This window comes from Anolis carolinensis, chromosome 1 (assembly GCF_035594765.1).
Source record: "Anolis carolinensis isolate JA03-04 chromosome 1, rAnoCar3.1.pri, whole genome shotgun sequence".
Taxonomy (NCBI): domain Eukaryota; kingdom Metazoa; phylum Chordata; class Lepidosauria; order Squamata; family Dactyloidae; genus Anolis; species Anolis carolinensis.
In genome coordinates this window covers 241472078-241494069 of record NC_085841.1, presented here as the reverse complement: position 1 = coordinate 241494069, position 21992 = coordinate 241472078, and the positions used below count along the sequence as shown (strand labels likewise).

The window sequence follows — 21992 nt, the reverse complement described above, 5'->3', positions numbered from 1 at the left end:
TGTGTCAAATGTGCTGGAATCACATATGCTATGGGTTGGTGACATGTTTGTAACCATTGATTACAACTATATTTCCTGGAAACTCACTGCAGACCAATACCAGACCAAAGACCATGACTTCAAGTAACACTGTTGTGGATACTTGGTAATCACTCAACACTGAAATTAGGTATTGGTTCCTTATTCTTATTTCTCCAGATCATCCTCTTTATGCAGGGCTAAACACATGATATGATGAGTCATGTGGGCCTTTATGGAGTGGCTGCCAGAGAGTGCCTGCTTGAGAGCAAAGCACTGGTGACATGGGAGAATTGGCCCACTGTTTGGGGAGAGGCTCTGATAGTCCATTTCTCACAGCTTGCCAGGCTATCAAAGTCTCAGGGGGCATGAGAAGTCCCTGGAACCTACTTTAAGAACCAGACATTTGTGTCTACGTGGCTTTGGAAACCACTCTCAGTTGCTCTGTATGATTAGTCTCCTTTCTCCGGTTGATGGATGACAATAATGGGGCTAACATTGATGGAGAATCATGGCAGTTGCTATCGAGCACATCTAGATAACGTCATACTAGAGATATCTGTTTGGGAGTGCCATAGTAGGTGTGCAAAACCCAGGTTCCTTGGGGGTGGTGGGCTCTCCTTCTTTAAAGAGGTTTTTACACAAAGGTTGGATGGCCATATCACAGGACTGATTTTATTGTGTGTTCCTGCATGGCAAGAGGGTACATTAGATGGCCTTTTTAGTCTCGTCTCAGATATTAGGCGTACATTCAGTTAGCTAAAAAGCTCTAGGGTCTTTAATTTTAAAGCATACATGGCTGTGCCTAAACATTTATTTATTTATTTACAGCATTTATATTCCGCCCTTCTCACCCTGAAGGGGACTCAGGGCGGATCACATTACACATATAGGCAAACATTCAATGCCTTTTAACATAGAACAAAGACAAACAAACATAGGCTTCGAGCGGGCCTCGAACTCATGACCTCCTGGTCAGAGTGATTAATTGCAGTGATTGATTGCAGCTGCTCTCCAGCCTGCGCCACAGCCCGAGCCTATGGCTGATTCATAGAACTGAAGCAATGAATTTGATTCATGTTTATATGTAGGTGGCAGAAGATTAATTATGAATCCTAGTGAACACAAGTGAGATCCTGTTTACTGACTTAGTCTGTGATAGATGCGAAATGTCTTACTTCACCATTGACATCGCATCCACACAAAATCACCCCTAGAAAAATGTTGGCATGTTTTATTGTCTTTGTAGCCAGCGAGACTAGAGTGTGAGGTTTTCAAAAGTGATTGGTTGGCTCTGTGTTGTCATGCTTGCTGACAATGATGCCATGGTTTTAATAAAGTCAAAAGGTGGGTGGGGATAGGATATCATCTGGTCATGCCTTTGCCATTACAGACACTGTAGTTTTCAGTTTATATCACTTGGGAATGTGCTTTCAGATTGTTTCCTAACCATTCCTTTCTTGGATAATAAAAACCAGCAAAGATGGGCTTGGAACTTAGGACTACAGAGATATTTAGTGTCTTTTTGAACATTTGAATCCTCTGCTCCTTTTTAATTTTTTTAAACAGCAAACTTGCTTACACTTTCTCAAAACAATATGACTATCTTCATGTTATCTCCTAAAGTAGAAAGTGTTGGCAATGTTATTCCTTGTAAGACATTACTTATGAGCTCTGATAGCTATATAAATATTTGTTGTCACAATGCATGGCATTTGGTACAAAATGTGTCTATAACCTGGGTTATTTCGCTAATAAACTGGACAGCTGCCACAAATTGCTCCTGGATTTTTCAGCTTAGTTTTATTTAAACTTTTAATGCATTTCCCGGTAGCTAAGAGATACACAAACTTAGCATTAGCTCTTTCTCATATCACTGCATATTGCTGCTGGCCCTGGCTGATTGCTATAACGGCGTTGCTCTCATACTGATTGGCCACGCTTCGCCTTTTTCTCACTGGGCGGCGTTCAAACATCACGTCATAAGTGACCAGGTAACCATCATTGTACATGTATATCTTGTGGTCATTGGGGTTGTAGCTCACACTTTGTGGTGTGTCTGCTAGCTTTTCCACGGTGATGTCCAAAGTCTCTTCTTTACCTGTATTGGTGTCAAATGAGTAAAATATTTTCTCAACATGTGCACTTACTCGCTTGAGAGCATACAGGACCCCGCAGATCATGAAGGTATTAGTTGCATTTGGTCTGAATAGTGACGTGTCCCATTTCTCATTTATATGCAGAGTATCGGGGTCAAGCTTTCCAATGGTTACATTCCCTTTTCTGGTTTCTGTGGCATAAGCTACCCACAGACCATTCTCATCACCAGAAAAATCAAAGTCCTGCCAATTGACCCCACCATAGGAGAACCAGTTATTAAAAGCGGCACCTTCTACTGGCCTACGGTTGAGTTTATGGCTGACGACATCGAGCTTGCACAGGTTCCTGGTGTTATAGCAGTTGTAATAGAGGCTGCCATTGTATAAAATGATTCCACTTCCTTGTCCACAGTTGGCATAGTTCCAGGTGAGGCCAACGTATTCGGACAGGCTTTTCTCTATTTGGTTTTTGTACAATAACATATCTGTATATGTATTATAGAGGCGGTAAGTCTCCATCCGACGTTCATCTGTATTCAATGGAGCAACCCAGAACATGTCTGGATGTTTGTTTCCAATAGCAAAGTCTTTTCCCCAAGCTCCATATTTGTAGTTGAAACCTCTCCAGTTCAGTTTCACTATAAAAGGCTTGCTTACGTTCACCAGCTTTTTGTTATCACATGTACCTGTTATGGAATAGAAAGGGAAGTGTATTTTTGTTATCATTGCCTGGCAATATTTTTGGGTGGCTTTGATTTTGTTTACTGTGACTTTGTTAGGCACTGAAATAGTTACAATATCCCTGCCAATTGTTTCACAGTTCTTTTAAGATATTATTTAGTCCCATCAACTTTTGACATGAATGCAGCCATGTTTTCTCTGCATAATGTTTCCAAATCCCTCTGCTGTTGTTGAGTATCCCTTACTTTTAATGCATGGGACAAGAAGTGTTCTGCATATGGGATTCCCCCCCCCCATTTTTTTCCCGATTTTAGAAAACTTGCATATACGTACATAATGAGAAATCTTGGAGATGGAACTCATGTCTAAATACAAAATGTATTTGTTTCCTATGTGCCTCCTGCACATAGCTGAAGCTAATTTTACATACAATGTTTGTAATAATTTTGTGAAAGAGACAAAGTTTATATCTGTTGAACCATCAGAAAGCAATGGTGTCATTATTTTGGCCACTCATATGGACAATTTTGGAGTTTGGACACTCAACCTAAATAATTAACTATATCCATTATATATTTTCCTTGAAAAAACATCCCTGTAGAAATGGAGTTCGCTCACTATATCCTGTACTGTCACCTGTATAGACTGGGAACTTATCCACCCAAAGAGGCCAAAAATGGATCAGCAGTATACCCAAGACTGAGGAGACTATAAAGATTCACATTCCACCCCCCACCCCCATGTATACATTGAAGATGGTAAGAATTTCCATTAAAGGTGAGAAGAAAGACATTAGGTTTGTCAGTTATCAAAGCATAAATAGACTGTAACACCAGCTCACTACCAGTCCTGCTTACCAAACTCAGGAGGCACGAGTCCAGCTGAAGGCAGTCCAAAATTGGGATTCCCAGCAGCTTCTTCACATTCAGCCAATTGTTTCCGAACTGAAGCAAGTTCCCTACGTGTCGCTAACACTCCATTCTGATCAAAGGTTTCTAGTGTCCACACCATACTGGAGACATTATTGACCTAAAACATAGATAGAGGCATATATGTGATGAAATAGCCACGGCACCAGACAACTTTTCATTACAGTTGTGTTATCTGTGGGATAATTTATAATTGGGTGCCTCTCCCAAGTGAATCTAAATGAGCGAACATAAAATTGAAAGTTTGGGCAACAGAGGTTCATACATTTTTCCTTTGCTAGGAAAATCAGCTGGTAAATGCCAATAAAAGAATCTTACTTAAGCTTTCCTATCAGTTGAGGTATGTGTAGAAATCACACCTCAGCCATTTCTGTGCCTCTGCTCCTTACTAGGTCCTCTGAAGCTAGAAAATATAAGCCATTAAAAAAACAGATTTTCCATTTCTGGATGCCTCTTTTTCGAGAGAATCCTTCATTAAAATAAGACACTTGTTTTACTACACAGATCGGCTCCAAAAGAGATTTTTTTAAAAAAACTGGGAGTGGATTTTTAGTCCTATCTAGTGCTGTTTTTGGAGGCTGATGAAGCTTGCATTAGATTCAGGAAGCTATAAAGGAACTCAGTCTCTGTAATTTGTCCTCACCTGGAACATAGTCTATGTACAAAATCACACTTTAAATGGTATCGACATGTTCCTAATATGTATGAAAAGAAGTACAGAAAGCATTATAAAGTGAGTTGAAGCTATGGAACTGACTCTCTGGGGATCTGGGACCCTTCCACACAATGAAATCATAGTGCTGTTATCCCACTGTAAACATTATGGCTTCATTTTATGCAATCCTGGGATCTGAAGTCTGATCAGAGGCACTAGAAGAGCTCTCTGACAGAGAAGTCTAAATGCACCTTTTCTAAACTGCATGTCTCAGGATTCCATAGGTTGTGGCCAGGGTTGTTCTTTGGAATGTGGATGTTGATGAACTCATTCGGGGAGACCATATATAACTTCTGAAGGTCATTATTGTTTGTTTATGTATTCCTTTTGTGCATATCTTGCCCTTCCTCATAACTGCTGAGGCTGCCTATCTCCATTTGCCCCAGGTGAAAGAAAAGAAAGTGCCTTGGCTTACAAGTGTATCACATTCTGCTTTCTACTTCGTGTGTATCTTGACTATTTAAGGTCAGGCTGGGATCATGAAGTCCTCTACACATTGTTGGACTGCACGTCCCAATAGCCCTAGCAAGCATAGTTGATAGTAAAGGACACTGAAGTTCAACACTGCCCAGAAGCCCTCATTCCCCCACTTCCTTTTAAGCATACACCCATCCTTTCCCTCTAGACAAGTACAACCAGTATCTTGTACTATTTTTCTTGAATGCTGTCTATGACAAAATGCAGTACTCCAGCAGCCCATTCACCATGGCTAGACATTACATGCCCCATTCCATGAAATTTATAAATGTGAAACTTCATCCCCCCCCCCCCCCCGAGCTAATCTTGGTTCTTCAACTTTACTTGCGTACTTACTTAATATGCTGCCTTTCTCTGAGTACTGACCCAAGGTTGGTTGTGTGCTGTATGCAAACAATCTCCGTGCTTGCAAACATTTTAAGCACTATGGGTGCAATCTAACTTAATTGAGTGAAGTTAAATAGATTGAACTCCAATGTGCTCAAAATGCTGGGATGAAGTACAAATGTCAATTTCTAGACTTTTCCAATAACCTGAGTCACTTGAATTGCAAATATATGCTTTTCTCGGTGAGTCCAGTGCTGGCTGGAAACACAGAGAGAATGAATCCTCAAAAGGCAGGAGCAGGAATCAAGTGGCTTTTCCACATCTTGTTGATCCCAGCTTCCCTGACTAGTACTGAAGAGTTAAAGTCCAATGTCCAAAGGACCATATTTTATCCCCTTGAGATACAGGGATTTGGCACAAAATATGGAATAGCCACCTTTTCAAACTATAACCTGCAGTCAGAAGGTTCCTGGAAATTGTAGCCCATTTCCCTCCCAGCATTTCCTGGCTTCAATTTAGTGCAATATTTTGTTGATTAGAGATCAAAATACAACCAATAGTCATACTGCCACCCATATTTTTTTAAAAATCACCTGATTAAGTAAGTCTTCTACCCCATTTTCAGTTCCATTTAGGCGATCCGTTAAATCTTCAATTAATTTTTGCAGATTGCTTATGTCTTTCACAACTCTTTGGTAATCACTATCATCCTTGATGCCATTGGTCTCCATATCTCTTATAGTGTCGGTTAAGTTTTTCAACCTGTCAGTATAGTCTGTTATATTATTTTTTATTACTGTAATCTAGAGAAATGTAAAATGATAATTAAAGTCAATATATCGATCCCTTTTTTGCATGCTCTTCACACAATGTAGTTATAACCATCAATGTTCTTACAGTAGCCTTTTTTGGCACACGTTCATTAGTATCTTTTCAATAGATGTCATCGTATCACATCAAATAATATCAAGTCAAAAACAAACACTCAATGGTTCTAGGAAGTACACAACTGCAAAATAAATCAATAAAGAATAAATAATTTAATTACACTGGATAATTGATTGCGTCTGGATTAAATAAAATTGACACAAAGTGAATATAAACTGAGAAAAAAATTGAAAAATGGACATTAACATAGAACAATGGTTCCCAATCTGTGGTCCACGGACCACCAGTGGTCCACAAGAACTAAAATATAGTCAGCGTCCTCAATGGTACTTCATCGTTGCAATGGCAGCGACTGGTCTCACTCTTATACAAAGTAAGATATATGACCAACACCTAGCAAAGATCTTCTCCCAACATTTCTAGACAGTCTCAAGGCTATGAGAAGCACTTTAGCCTAAATGTTTGCTCCATACCTTACTTATGTCATGTTTAAGGCGGTCGGTCAGGTTGGTGTAGGCATCCTCCAGGATATCAATCATGTGTGAAGGGAAGAGCTCTTCAGGCATCTCTAAACTGCACAGACATTCAGTACCTTCTCCATCCCTTGCTGCTACCTCTGAATTATAAAGGATGATGTGATCCGCAGTGACCTGGGATGTCAGAAATAGAAATGCAGACAGTTTTGGGACACTAAAGGCCTTTCCTTGGCCCTTAGTGTCCTCTCTTTCTCTAAGACAACACACAGACATACACATAGATATTTCAGTAAATGACCAGCATATCTAAGACAACACATTTCCACCATTTAGCTGTGGTCTGAGCTTGGACCAAAATTCTTCTGCTAAGGTATCTGCATGAATAATATTTTGATACTACTTTAGTGGTTATGATGTCACCCTACAGATTCCTAGGATGTGTAATTTGAATAAGTCAATCTCACCAGTAAAGAGCTCTAAGGTGCTGCAAGAGCCCTTTGCACGTTGGTATTCCATACTCACACAGCTGAATCACAGCTGCAATACTACAATAATACATACATTGGGGCAGGCAGCCTGGTTCTTTGTTTCTCTATATGTCAGTGATTCTTAACCTGTGGGTCCACAGATATTTTGGCCTACAACTCCCAGAAATCCCAGCCAGTTTACCAGCTGTTAGGATTTCTGGGAGTTGAAGGCCAAAATACCTGAGGATCCACAAGTTGAGAACCACTGCTATATGAATCATGGAGATCAATTTTCAGTGAAGTATCTGTATTCACATAGAAGGAGAAACCAGCAGGCATGACTACAACTTGCTTCTCATTTAATATGGCCACATTTTTCAAACAAAAACAGAACAGTAATTGGGAACTTCTAAGGACCTCGTCATATGGAAGTTTTCCTCATTTTCTACTCATTTCTACACACTTCAAGGATGGATTTCCACAGAGTCTCTGCATCATGTAGAAATGGCAGGATCTCAAAGAAATCAACTCCCGTCCTTTCCCTGTGCATAGAAACGCTTAAGGTTGTTATTTTTCCATGTGATAGGAAGTGGTGGATTTGTCCAATTACTTTGTGATATTTCAGTGTGGGCATTCATGTGGGTGATCTGCTAATGCTCCTTCTATTTCCATTAGTGGTTTAAAGATGGTGTGGGTCCCACTGAACGAAGTACTTTGAAAAGTGTGCCTAGTTCCTATAGTGTAGGGGCTTAAGGGGAATGCTCCTATGGAAAGTGGGGTTTCAAAAAAGGAAAGGATGCCTGTCTCTTTCAGTGTAGGGGCTTAAGAGAAACTATCCCATGGAAAGTAGTGTCTCAAAAAGGATGCCTGTTTTAAACAGTGTGCTGGTATCCTTGAAATGGTTGCACTAGAAAAGGGAGGAGGTGAACTTGTGTGAGTGGGATGAGTAAATTCTAACTCTTCTTTAAAGATGGAACTCGATGAAACATCACACAAAGGAGACGATTCCACCCTCTCCCTACCCACCCCCTTTGAGGGATGAAGACCTTAGCTGTTCAGCAGTGGAACTCTCTGTCCTGGAGTGTGATAGAGGCTCCTTCTTTGGAAGCTTTCAAGCAGAGGCTGGATAGCCATCTGTCTGGAGTGCTTTGAATGTGATTTTCCTGCTTCTTGGCAGGGGGTTGGACTGGATGGCCCGTGAGGTCTCTTCCAGCTCTATGATTCTATGACTACAGACTGTTCTTCAATAGTCCATATAAACTCTATTACTGTAGCCTCTGAATGAAGACATTGATGCACTTACATGAGTTCTGCTTTTCTAGCTAGGAAGATATTGTGTGGAAATGGACTCCACAGGATAAAGCATTTTATTTTCTAGCACTTCTTCTAACACTTGCATAGCAGTATGGCTGAGGATAGCATAGCATAACTCAGTCAATTGTTAAGTTACCCAGTACCTGCACTATGCTACCCTTCTAATGGGCTTCCCATGCTGGGACATGAGAGAAGCCTCCCACAAGGATGGTAAAACATGAAAAACATCCGGGTGTCCCCTGGGCAACATCCTTGCAGACAGCCAATTCTCTCACACCAGAAGCGACTTGCAGTTTCTCAAGTTGCTCCTGACATGGAAAAATTGGATTGTGCGTCTGATCATGCATCTGAAATTATGCAACAGCAAATGATGACTGAAGGGAGACATGCAAGGAAGTTATAGAAGGGGCGTTATTTTTCAGTCTGTGATGGCTTAAGAAGCACAACAGTTTGTGACACAGTTACATATGGGGAATCCATGCACAAATGTGAACTAAATACATCCACTGCACACTGAATGGGGTGGGGTGGGAATCAATCACCAATAGAAGAGCATTTAAACCAGCAAATATGGCCAATAGAATGCTGCTATTGTCAATTTATTTTGGTAAGATATTTGGAATATAATGTAAGGGTTCAGATTCAGGCCATGGCTTTTCAGCATCAAATGGCGCATTCCTATCCAATGTGTAACCATACACCCTGCGTGTGTGTATATCTGAACTTCACAATTCATACTCTGTGCATTTGATGAAGTGAATAGTTCATAACCTTGTTAGTTCTAATTGTGCTCTATGACTACTTGTTGTTTTGTAACATCTGAAGTCATCTCCATTAATTCTGAAAAATGCTCATTGAGCATTGCTTGCTGAAATCCTCTTTCATTATTGCTTAAAAGTTTATCATACATTATGATTTTATACCACTGTAGGGGAAGATGCTATAAAGGCTAGAATTGCTGTGGTTTTTTAAAAGCCCATTTGCTGTACTGAAGCCAGAAATTGCGTAAACTGTTCACATATCTCAGATTCCAGTTGAGGCTTCTGCCAACAGTCAACTTCCCTTCTCTGAGTAAAATACTTACCAAGGAAGTCACAGTGAGACACAGGAGCAGCCAAAACATGGTGTTTGTTTCTAGGAGTTTGTCAAGCCAGGTCAAGGAGATTTTAGAACCCTCTTTATAACAAGATGGTCAACCAGGGGAAGGAGCAGTATGATCCAGAGAGGAGTTTCCCTTGGGATACAGAACAGGATGTTATGAACTTTCCAAAATTAGTTTTCTTTGTACAGTTTATGTGCCCATTTGAAGAGGTGTCCATATCTGATTAGATAAAATAAGATAGTGTGCATGTGGGCTATAAGAAGTCTTCCTGTACTTTGGGCTGCCTCTGCCTAAAACACATTTTAAGTTAATTTTTCAACAAGAAAGTATGTAGGGGTACTTTCTTTTACTGGTTCTACCTGATTCTGCCTTGGGTTGCCAGGCCCTAAAACAGCAACCATAGGGTAGAAAAGGAAAGGAAACAAAAAGAAAGGAAAAGAAAAGAAAAGAAAAGAAGGAAGGAAGGAAGGAAGGAAGGAAGGAAGGAAGGAAGGAAGGAAGAAAGGAAGAAAAGGAAGGAAGGAAGGAAGGAAGGAAGGAAGGAAGGAAGGAAGGAAGGAAGGAAGGAAGGAAGGAAGGGAAGAAAGAAAGTAAGTGATGGGCCAAGTTGCCAGGGCCAGATCAACTACATCCAAGAGTATTGAAGGAACTAGCTCAGGCCCGGCCCAACACGGCACGCTGACCACGCCCCCGCGTTGGGCGCCACCTTCCCAGGGGCGCTATTGAGCCCCTGGGAGGTGGGACCACACCTGGTGGAGGCAGGGCCGCATGACGCTGGAGGCGTGGCCAGGTGTCCTGCTCACTTCAAAGGATCAGTCTGAACGCAGATCAGAGATGGCTGCTCTCAAATCCAATCTTTATTGAAGAACACATGACTTTGGAAAAGTCAGGAATGACCCAATGTTTACATACAACTATTTTTATAACTTTTGATGCTACGTAACACCACACGTAAATATCATCATCAAGTCCCACCCCCAATATCACATTACTACCATTTTCACACACTAGACCAATTATAATTGTTTATACTTTCGGCCCCAAGTTCCCAGGCATATTCTATCTTCTTCTGCCAGGTGCTCCTGGGATTGTTTATGTTATGACTCCCAGTTACAGGGCTGAATTACCAAAGCCCTGTAACTGGGTTCCATGACATGGTGCCCTCCTTTTCTTCGTCCTCCTCTTCGGTTCTTCTTTCATCACAAGCCTGAAACAAAACAATAATTCTATGTGTCCATTTTGTCCAAAGTACCCATATATTTTTTCAGTAAGCTACGATGGAATACAGGGTGTATTTTCCCTAAACTTTTTGGCAATGTCAACTGGAAAGTCACCTCGTTGATAACACCCTGTATTCTAAATGGTCCAATATATTTAGGGCCCAATTTTTTTGAAGGTAGCCCCAGTTTGATGTTTTGGGTACTTAGCCACACTAAATCTCCTTTCTCCAATTTATCACCTTCCACCCTCTTTCTGTCTGCGAATACTTTATACTTTTTATGTGCTTCTTTTAAGGATGCAGTCACTTGACTCCAGCATTCCATCATTTGCGCTTTCCATTTCCCTGCCTCTGTTTCCTCATTCTCTGTCCATCTTGGCAGCTGGGGCAGAGGCTGTATTTCATGCCCGTAAACTACTTCAAAGGGGGTTTTATTTGTTGCTGAATGTATAGTCGAATTAAAAGCTAGTTCTGCAAAAGCCAACCACCGAGACCAGTCATTTTGTCTCATGTTAGAGTACATTCGAAGGAACTGCCCAAGTGTCTGCTGAGTACGTTCTACCGCCCCATTTGTCATGGGGTGAAAAGCAGAACTTAAGCTCCTTTCTGCTCCTAGCATTTCCAGGAATTTTTCCCAAAATTTTGCTGTGAATTGTACTCCTCTGTCACTGACAACTCTACTGGGACATCCATGCAGTTTGTAAATGTGGTTTATGTACAATTCAGCTAGTTTCTCGGCTGATGGTAGTTTCGTCAGTGCTATAAAGTGGGCCTGTTTAGAAAACAGGTCCAATACTGTCCAAATATAACGATGTCCTTTGCTAACCGGTAGTTCCCCCACAAAGTCCATAGCTACACATTCCCAAGGTCTGGTAGGTTCTGCTACTGTTTGTAATAATCCCATTGGCTTCCCTCCTCTCGATTTATTTCTGGCACAATCATCACATTGAACAACATAATTTTTTATGTCCTTCCTCATCCCTGGCCACCAGCAATGTTTTGCTATTGCTTTTGTTGTTTTTGTAATTCCTGTATGACCAGCGCTCTGGTTGTTGTGAAAACGATGCAAAATCTTGATCCTTAATGTTGCTGGGATATACAGTTTCTTGTTCACAAACCAAAATCCCCCCTTCTGCTCCCCCTGTTCTGCATTGGATGCGATCCACTGGTCTCCTTCATAAGACTGTTTCAGCTCGTTTCCCCAATTATCTTTTCCGTCGAGTTCAACCATAGCAGTGTTCTCCTTTTGGGTTTGTGCTCTTGTTCTGACAGCTAAGCCCCATTGTTTGTCAGAGAATATTGTTCCCTCTTTTGCTGTGGGTATTCCTTCGTGTTGAGGCATGCGTGAAAGAGCATCTGCCAAGACATTCTGCTTCCCTTGAAAAAACTTTAATTGGAAATCGAACCTGCTGAAGTATTGTGCCCATCTAATCTGTTTGGGGGACAATTTTCGAGGGGACTTTAAATACTGGAGGTTCTTATGGTCAGACCAAATTTCAAATGGGATTCCGCTTCCTTCGAGAAAGTGTCGCCAGCATTCTAAGGCTTTTAATATGGCTAGTGCCTCTTTTTCCCATATCGGCCAACATTTTTCAGTTTCGCTGAACTTCCGGGACAAATATCCACAGGGTTTTAAGTTCCCATTTTGATCCTTTTGCAATAGTACTGCCCCATACGCACAGTCTGAGGCATCGCAATGGATTATGAAAGGGCTCCTGATATCGGGGTGTTTTAGAATGGGTCCTTCTGTGAAGCATTCTTTTAGGGTTTCAAATGCCTTTTGGCATTCTGGCGTCCAACTTAGTTTGGCGCCAGGAGCTTTTACTTTTGCTGTCTCTCCTTTCCCTTTTGTTTTTAAAAGTTCAGTAAGGGGTGCGGTTATTTGCGCGAAGCCTTTTATGAAGGATCTATAAAAATTTGCAAACCCCAGAAACGATCGCAATTGCCTCCTTGTTTGAGGCACTCCCCATTCTTTTACATCTGATACTTTAGCTGGATCCATAGCTAACCCTTCTGGAGATATCCGATACCCCAGAAAGTCAATTTGAGTTTTATTAAATTCACATTTGGACAGTTTTGCGTACAGCTTTGCTTCTCTTAGTCTCTGCAAAACTTCCCGGACCAATTTCACGTGCTTTTCCTTATCTTCAGTCACAATCAAGATATCATCAAGAAATATGAATACCCCTCTGTACAACAATGGGTGCAGTATTTCATTTATAAGCTGCATAAAGCACCCGCCTCCATTTTTTAAACCGAAAGGTAAAATTTTATATTCAAAATGGCCGAATGCGCAGGAAAATGCAGTTTTCCAAGTATCTTCCGGTTTGATCCTTAATTTATGATATGCTTCAATTAAATCAAGTTTAGTAAATATGCTCCCTTTTTTCAATACGGTAATTAAATCCTTTACTAAGGGCATAGGGTATTTATTGTCCTTAGTAATTGCATTTAAATTTCGATAATCAATGCACAATCTTAGGGAGTTGTCTTTCTTTCTCCTGAATAACACTGGGGCCCCGAGAGGAGAATTGGATGGCTTAATGAAGCCCCGCGCCAGGTTTTTATCAATGTATTTCCTCAATTCCTCCTTCTCCTGCACAGACATGGGATACACTTTTGGTTTTGGTAAGTTTGCTCCGGGGGTTATTTCAATTTCTACTTCTATATTCCTTTTGGGAGGTAATTTACTTGCCTCTTTCTGATTGAACACATCCACAAAGTCTCTGTATTCAGGTGGCAATAGCAGTGGGTCTATTTCACCTTCTTCATCTCCCTCGTCCTCCTCTTCTGCAATCTTGCTTATCTCCCATTGCGTCTGCTGTTCTTTAAATGCTAGGCTCTTTCCTCTCCAATCTACTTCGGGATTTGCCTGTTCGAGCCATGGTATCCCTAATATTACGTGGTATGTGGCAATAGGGGCTATCACAAAGGATATTCTTCCTTCCCATTTGCCTATTTTACATGGGACCTCCCGTATTTCCTTTGTAGATACTTCCCCAGTAGCCACTGATCCGTCTAGCTGCGAAAACGCAATTGGGGAGTCAAGCGCCATCTGCTGGCATTTCAACGCTCCTGCTAACTCTGGAGTTATAATATTCCTGGAACAACCACAATCCATAAATGCCTTGCAGGTGGCCTGATTCTCTAGCCCCGATAGGCAGATTGGCACTACTATCATGCGTTTGTCCCGACTCACCAATTTTTCTGGAGATTCTGGGGCTTGCACCTCCTCCTCCGCACGCCTCCCGGTTGCTGGCTTGGGCTTTGAGGGTTTTGGCGGCTCCCCCTTCCGTGCCCAGCATTCTGCTGCTCGATGGCCCGTCTTCCCACATACAAAGCATCCCGGTTTAGGTTTGTTGTCGTCTCCTCTGGAGGGAATCCCCGGCCTCCCTCCGGGTCTTTCCTGCTTCCTCGTTTCTCCTCGACCTCTCGCCACCGGTCTTTGCTGGCCGCCGCTGCTCCTGAAGCGCTTTACTTGGGCCAGGGTGGATTCAACGCGCCCCGCTAGTTGAATCCATCCCTGGAGCGTTTCGGGGTCATCTCTGTGCGCTGCCCAGCTGAAAATCTCGGGGCGTAGTCCCTCTTTAAATAATTCCACTTTGGTCACTTCAGACCACTCTGGTACCCTTTCCGCGAGGTGGAGGAATTCCTCTGCGTACTCGGGCACCGTTTTGTCCCTCTGCTTTATTCCTCTAAGCTGGTCTCGAGCTCTCAATTGCTCTAGCCGGTCTCTGAACCGGTTTTCCAGTGCGGCGAGGAAGCGGGGCACTGACCTCAGGCATGGGTCCTGTCTGGCATGTAGTTGCACATACCAGCTGGCCGCTCCTCTCTTTAGTGTGTTGCCGATGGCCCGAACCCTGCTTGCTTCGGAGGGGAATGTGTGTGCATTGTCTTCCATGTATCCCCTGATGCTAATTAGAAAAAAGTTCAGTTCGGCTGATTCCCCTCCGTATTCTAGCTTGAGATCTTCCCTTCTTGGCATCCATTCAGCGGCCCGTTGATGCTGTCTGGGAGGCATGGGGAAGGGTTGCATCGGGTTTCCTTGGATCACGCCGCGCCCCACTCCGGTGGTCATTCTGCGCGGCTCCCGAAATCCTGCCGCCGCTGTCGGCCCTTCCCCCCATCCGCATACTGGCCTCGCTGTAGCCCCCGCATCTCGCCTTTCCCCGTCGTACGGCACATCCTCCTCCTCTTCCTGGATCTCCTGCTCCTCTCCGCCTTCGTCAGCTAATCCACTGGACCCGATCCCTGGCCCCAGTGGTCTTTCTACTCCGACGCCCATTCGGGGGGTTGGGAGCTCTGTTGGGGTTGGCGGCCTCAGAGTTCCCAGAGCTTGCTGGCGCTCCACTTCGCGCGCCATTCTGTCCCGGAACTCCAGCTCTTGCCAATATTCCTCGTCTCCCTCGTCCCTTGCCGCCGCGGGACTCTGCGTTGAAGCTCGCTGTCCCCTCTGGCTCCAATCGCCTCCTTTGCTTGGCTCTCTCTCGGCACCATATCGGATGTGCTCTTTTTGGAGATTCTCTTCCAATATTGGCACTATTCTCCCCACGGTATCCGACAGCCTGGATAAATGAGTTTCCAGGATGGATAACCGCAGGGCCACGGTCTCCGGCATGCTTCCTCCAGATCCCCAACTGGTTTCTGCCGCCGCCGGAACTCCTCTTCCCCCTCTGGGAATCCTCTGGGTCACGCCGTCCGGCTTGGGGTACCCCGTAGAGGAAGCTATGGCTTGCAATGTCTCTTCTGCCAACGGCAGAGCTCCCAGCGGAGGCCCCTTTGCTCCGTCATGGCTTTGATCTCCTTCCCTGCTCATTATCACTTCACTGCAAATTTGCAGGAGGGTGAGAACTGGATTCCTGACTTAATTGTCCTGCTCACTTCAAAGGATCAGTCTGAACGCAGATCAGAGATGGCTGCTCTCAAATCCAATCTTTATTGAAGAACACATGACTTTGGAAAAGTCAGGAATGACCCAATGTTTACATACAACTATTTTTATAACTTTTGATGCTACGTAACACCACACGTAAATATCATCATCAAGTCCCACCCCCAATATCACATTACTACCATTTTCACACACTAGACCAATTATAATTGTTTATACTTTCGGCCCCAAGTTCCCAGGCATATTCTATCTTCTTCTGCCAGGTGCTCCTGGGATTGTTTATGTTATGACTCCCAGTTACAGGGCTGAATTACCAAAGCCCTGTAACTGGGTTCCATGACAGCCAGGTCTGGCCCCGCCTCCCGCGGGGCACGCCCTGGCACAGCCAGGCTGCGTGTGGCGGCAGTCCTTCCAGGCTGCAACGAAAGCCGCGGCCTGGAAGGACTCCCGCCGTACGCAGCCTGGCTGCCCGGCCAGGGCACGCCCCGTGGAAGGCGGGACCGGTCACGCCTCCCACGGCGCGCGCCTGCTGCGGTGGGAGTCCTTTCAGGCTGAGCCAGGACGTGCGCCGCAGGAGGCGGGGCCACGTCTGGTCCCGCCTCCCACGCCGCGCGCACCCTGGCCTCACCTCCCGTGCCGCCTGCACCACAGGAGGCGTTGCCGCCCGGCACGGGAGGCGAGGTTAGGGCGCCGGAGGCAGGGCCAGTCCTGGCCCCCCCTCCCGCGGCACGGGGGAGGGGGCGCAAAAAAACTTTTTGCGTACCCCTTTAAATTTCTTCGGGCCGGTCCTGAACTAGCTGAAGTTATTTCAGAACCATTGGCAATCATATTCGAGAGTTCTTAGAGAACGGGTGAAGTCCCAGAAGATTGGAGGAGGGCAAATGTGGTCCCTATCTTCAAGAAGGGAAAAAAGAACAGCACAAACAATTACCGCCCGGTCAGCCTCATGTCGATACCAGGCAACATTCTGGAAAAGATCCTTAAGGAAGTGGTCTGCAAACACTTAATGCAAACACTTAGAAACAAATACAGTCATTGCTAATAGTCAACACGGATTTACCAAAAACGAATAATGCCAGACTAATCTGATCTCTTTTTTCGATAGAGTTACGAGTTGGGTCGATACAGGGAACACCGTAGATGTAGCGTACCTGGATTTCAGTAAGGCCTTCGACAAAGTCCCTCACAACCTTCTGGCAAACAAACTAGTAAAATGTGGGCTAGACAAAACTACGGTTAGGTGGATCTGTAATTGGCTAAGCGAACGAACCCAAAGGGTGCTCACCAATGCGTCTTCTCCATCTTGGAAAGAAGTCACGAGTGGAGTGCCGCAGGGTTCCATCCTGGGCCCGGTTCTGTTCAACATCTTTATTAATGACTTAGACGAAGGGTTAGAAGGCACGATCATCAAGTTTGCAGATGACACCAAACTGGGAGGGATAGCCAACACTCCAGAAAACAGAAGCAGAATTCAAAACGATCTTGACAGACTAGAGAGATGGGCCGAAATTAACAAAATGAAGTTCAACAGGGATAAATGCAAGATACTTCACAGAAAAAATGGAATGCAAAGATACAGAATGGGGGACTCCTGGCTAGACATCAGTACGTGTGAAAAAGATCTTGGAGTCCTTGTGGACAACAAGTTAAACATGAGCCAGCAATGTGATGCGGCTGCTAAGAAAGCCAAAAGGATTTTGGCCTGCATCAATAGGAGTATAGTGTCTAGATCCAGGGCAATCATGCTACCCCTCAGTCAGGCCACACCTGGAATACTGTGTCCAATTCTAGGCACCGCAGTTGAAGGGAGATGTTGACAAGCTGGAATGTGTCCAGAGGGCAACTAAAATGATCAAAGGTCTGGAGAACAAGCCCTATGAGGAGAGGCTTAAAGAACTGGACATGTTTAGCCTGCAGAAGAGAAGGCTGAGAGGAGACATGATAGCCATGTACAAATATGTGAGGGGAAGTCACATGGAGGAGGGAGCAAGCTTGTTTTCTGCTACCCTTCAGACTAGGACGCGGAACAATGGCTTCAAACTACAGGAAAGGAGATTCCATCTGAACATCAGGAAGAACTTCCTCACTGTGAGGGCTGTTTGGCAGTGGAACTCTCTGCCCCAGAGTGTGGTGGAGGCTCCTTCTTTGGAGACTTTTAAGCAGAGGCTGGATGGCCATCTGTTGGGGGTGCTTTGAATGCGATTTCCTACTTCTTGGCAGGGGGTTGGACTGGATGGCCCATGAGGTCTCTTCCAACTCTACTATTCTATGATTTTATGATTCTATGATTCTTTGTCGTTCTTTTTACCACTTATTATTCAGGGTGGTCTTAATTCTAGCTATGGAGAAGTAGAATTGGCTGCGGTGGGGCAGGCTCAACCCACAACTCCTCCATGGGTCTCACAATGTCAGGGACGTGACAATGATCCCTGATGCCACAAAGTTCCTGTCCAGAATGACTGGACGAGTGCAGAAACTGGTTTAATACCCCAATGGGTCAATGGAGGCTGAGGAATTCACCTAGACATCCAAAAAGCTAGCCACAATCTGACAATTCCTGGTCTGAATTAGCCCTCTGGATCCCAAAACTGTGTTACTCAAGGCTCCATCCATGTGTAGAATTTAAATATAATTCAAGGAAGTTTTTGATCTCTCCTAACATTTTGTCCTCTAAGAAATCAATAATAACACTAGCTAACACACATTTTGGTGCCTCAAATATTAGATCTGTTTCTGGGTATATTAGGCCTGCAGATTAAAAAAAGTGGCTCCTGTTTTCCTCTATCAGCTCTAGTTTTTGAGACACAGAACATATGACATATACCAATCTTCATCTGCTTGTTCATAGAAAATGATATCCATATCTATGAAACTAGAGAGGATGCAGTCTATCTAACACAATTGTCTGAATCAGCACCCCAAATAAAAACCAAGACACTAAGATTTTTTTTTGTTGGGCTGTGTAATAGTAATAAGTGCTAAAATTTCTTTTTCGTTTTAATTGTAGTACATAGGTTTTTGTAACTATATATTTTTGCAACTATATATTTACCTCTTTCCTTCCGTGCCTGATGGATCCCATCACATGACCTTGGTCTACTTTCGGTGGGGCTCCGTGCCTCAAATGTGAGATGTGAGGGGCAATATGGGCAATGTGCCAGGCCCCGCTGGATTCGCCACGACACGTGGTAAAACCCTTGCTATCACCCGGATCAGGGACCTCTATGTGATGAGGTCCTATCACAAAGATCTAGAAATCAGGTGGAAGGAGAGAAGTTCAGTTTCAATTGGTACTGTGTGTTATGAGTACAAAATATAAAATGCAGTCTTGTTCTGGCCTTTGTCACGACTTGCTCTACACAATGCACAAACAATTGGAAATTGTTAGAAATATTAAAAATTAAGGAGGTATTTTTAATTACAAAAAATGTGAGTCAAGCACTGAAAGGGTTAAATGGAAGCAATGACTCAGCTAAAGCTGCAGTTCAATATAACCTGTAGCTTAGTAGGCCTCAGTATTAGAATGCCTCAGTGTGAGAAGGGTTTCAGTATCAGTAGGCCCAAGCGTAATAGAATTAGTGGGGCAAAGCTAGTGTTGACCTGAGGAGTATGAGATAGGCCTCAGTATTAGAAGTGTGAGAGGCTTCGGGGAGAGAAGCCCCAGATTGAAGTAAACTTTATTTATTTATTTATTTATTTATTTATTTATTTATTTATTTGCAGTATTTATATTCCGCCCTTCTCATCCCGAAGGGAACTCAGGGCGGATCACATTATGCACACATAGGGCAAACATTCAATGCCCATAAACACATCAAACAGAGACCGAGACAGACAGACGCAGAGGCAATTTAACCTTCTTCTGAGGGGATGTTCGATTCTGGCCACAGGGGGGAGCAGCTGCTTCATCATCCACTCTAATGGCACTTCCTCATTCCAGGTCGTAAATTGGTTAAACTTGCCTCCCCACTTTTATAAGTGGTACCTTATTTCCTACTTGATAGATGCAACTATTTTTCGGGTTGCTAGGTCAGCAACGAGCAGGGGCTATTTTTTTTTATTTTTAATTGATGGGTGCTCACCCCGCCACAGGCTGGCCTCGAACTCATGACCTCATGGTCAGAGTGATTTATTGCAGCTGCTCAACAGCCTGCGCCACAGCCCGGCCCCATGGCTTTCATGGTCTGAATCACTGGGTTGTTGTGAGTTTACCGGCCTGTATGGCCATGTTCCAGAAGCATTATCTCCTGAGCCCACCACATGGTTCAGATATGTGGATGACACCTGTCATGCCACGAGAAGGCAGAACATCACCTGCTGTCCTGTCTCTTTAAGATTCTAAAAGGGCGGAGCTTAGCCTTGGCTCCTGCCAACCTGAAATGGCAGTTATTTTTTGTCAGTTAGATTTTGTCAGTTGGTGAGGCACTGGAAGGAAGTGTAGGAAGTAAAAGGATCACAGAAATTCACATCACGTCGGAACTGTATTCAAATTAGATTTAAAAGCCATAGACTACAGCAATAGAGAAAGCCATGTCAACATTGCATTGAAGTCATCTCAAAGACACAAAGAATCCAATCATGACAAGACTTTATACTCTGTGGCAATATCTATCCAGAACTGCATAGACTTAAAGATTTCTTTCCTCACAAGAGACTTCATAGTGGCAACAAGAGGAAAAGAGATAAATTTTGTCTATTAATAAAATATTTTGTTTCACCAAATACAGTCTCCAATCTGTCCTTCGTGCTATGGTTCCTTCCAGTTCATTTAGTTCAGCATGGAGGCAGAACAACACCTTTACCATGTGGAGCCATAGAGAAGAACAGCTGAACAAATTCCTGGACCACCTCAACAGCATCCACCCAAACATCCAATTCACCATGGAAAAAGAAAATGAAGGGAAACTGTCCTAGTCTGCAAACCCAATCAACAATTGGGCCACACTGTTTACAAAAAACCCTCTACACACACGGATAGATCCCTACATAAAAACTCCAACCATCATCCAAGTAAAAAAAAAAAAGAAGCACAATCAAAGCCTTGGCAGACGGTGCAAAAAGAATCTGCGAACCCCATCTCCTCCAAGGAAAACTGAACCACCAAACTGGGCTCCACCACAGACATCAGCAGAGCTGCAAGGCCAAGAAAAAGCCCCAAGTGTAAAGACAAAGATCCACCCAGAGGAAAAGTGTCCTTACCATACATCAAAGGAACCACTGACCTCATAGGCAAGCTGATGAAGAAACACAACATATAATTTACAGACCCACTAAGAAAATCCAACTAATGCTATGTTCAGCAAGGTACAAGAGGGATCCTCTCACCTCTGCAGGAGTCTACCGTATACCATGCAGCTGTGGACAAATCTACATCGGGACCACCAAACGCAGCATTGCCTAAACACAAGTCAAGGAACATGAAAGGCACTGCAGACTAACTCAACCAGAGAAGCGGTCAATAACAAAGTCAGCCATAGCAGAGCATTTGATGAACCAACCCAGACACAGAATATAATTTGAGAACACAGAAATGCTAGACCACTCCAACAACTATCATGTCAGACTACACAGAGAAGCCATTGAAATACACAAGCATGTCTACAATTTCATCAGAAAGGTGAAAACCATGAAAATGAACAAAATCTGGCTACCAGTATTAAAAAATTCTAAAATCAGAACATTAAATAAAGAGCAAGACTCAAAAAGCAGGGAAATTCCAGACAAGAATCAATTAGGGCCAGCTAACACCTCCCAACAAAGGATTCCCCCAGGCAGCTACCAGCCAGGCCTTGAAACTGCAGGCCATTAAAATATTATTATTTTATTTACCTTATTTCTACCCCGCCTTTCTCTACCCAGAAGGGGACTCAAGGCAGCTTAGATATGGCAACCATTAGATGTCTTAAAATACATACAGAGACTTAAAATCAATTAAATTTAAAATTAATATATATTAAACATTTAAAATATTACATTCAATATTAAAATCACATCATCCAAAAAATAATAGTCCAATTCCGTTCCGTTGTCAATAGATGCTAATCAAGGTGGCAAATTGCAACATTCACACGTACCTCAAGCAGACACGAGTTCTTTCCCTCACCCTGGATATTCCACAAAGATATATATAAACCTCACTTACTTAGTTTCCAACAGACCTCTCAACCTCTGAGGATGCCTGCCATAGATGTGGTTGAAATGTGTCAAGAATTGGTTGATTGAGACAAATTATGTCAGGAGAGAATGCTTCTGGAACATGGCCATACAGCCCAGAAAACTCACAGCAACCCAGTGATTCCGGCCATGAAAGTCTTCGACAACACATAAAACAGATGTTGTTGATAGTGTCACAAAACATTTTATTGTTAACAGTGTCACACAAAAATGTT

At 43.4% G+C, this 21992-nt stretch overlaps 2 protein-coding genes across 2 annotated transcripts; both read right to left on the bottom strand.

Annotated features, from left to right (window-relative positions):
* Positions 1-1799: 1799 nt before the first annotated feature.
* Positions 1800-9632, bottom strand: LOC100552046 (olfactomedin-like). The gene is made up of 5 exons (XM_062967309.1): positions 9476-9632; positions 6608-6784; positions 5840-6049; positions 3656-3827; positions 1800-2803 (listed from the first exon to the last, which is right to left on the bottom strand). Exons 1-5 carry the CDS (start codon positions 9512-9514, stop codon positions 1887-1889), a joined length of 1515 nt encoding a protein of 504 aa, XP_062823379.1. The 5' UTR covers positions 9515-9632; the 3' UTR covers positions 1800-1886.
* A 675-nt stretch (positions 9633-10307) lies between these two features.
* Positions 10308-15943, bottom strand: LOC134295295 (uncharacterized). The gene is made up of 2 exons (XM_062967308.1): positions 13912-15943; positions 10308-10700 (listed from the first exon to the last, which is right to left on the bottom strand). Exons 1-2 carry the CDS (start codon positions 15526-15528, stop codon positions 10617-10619), a joined length of 1701 nt encoding a protein of 566 aa, XP_062823378.1. The 5' UTR covers positions 15529-15943; the 3' UTR covers positions 10308-10616.
* Positions 15944-21992: the final 6049 nt, after the last annotated feature.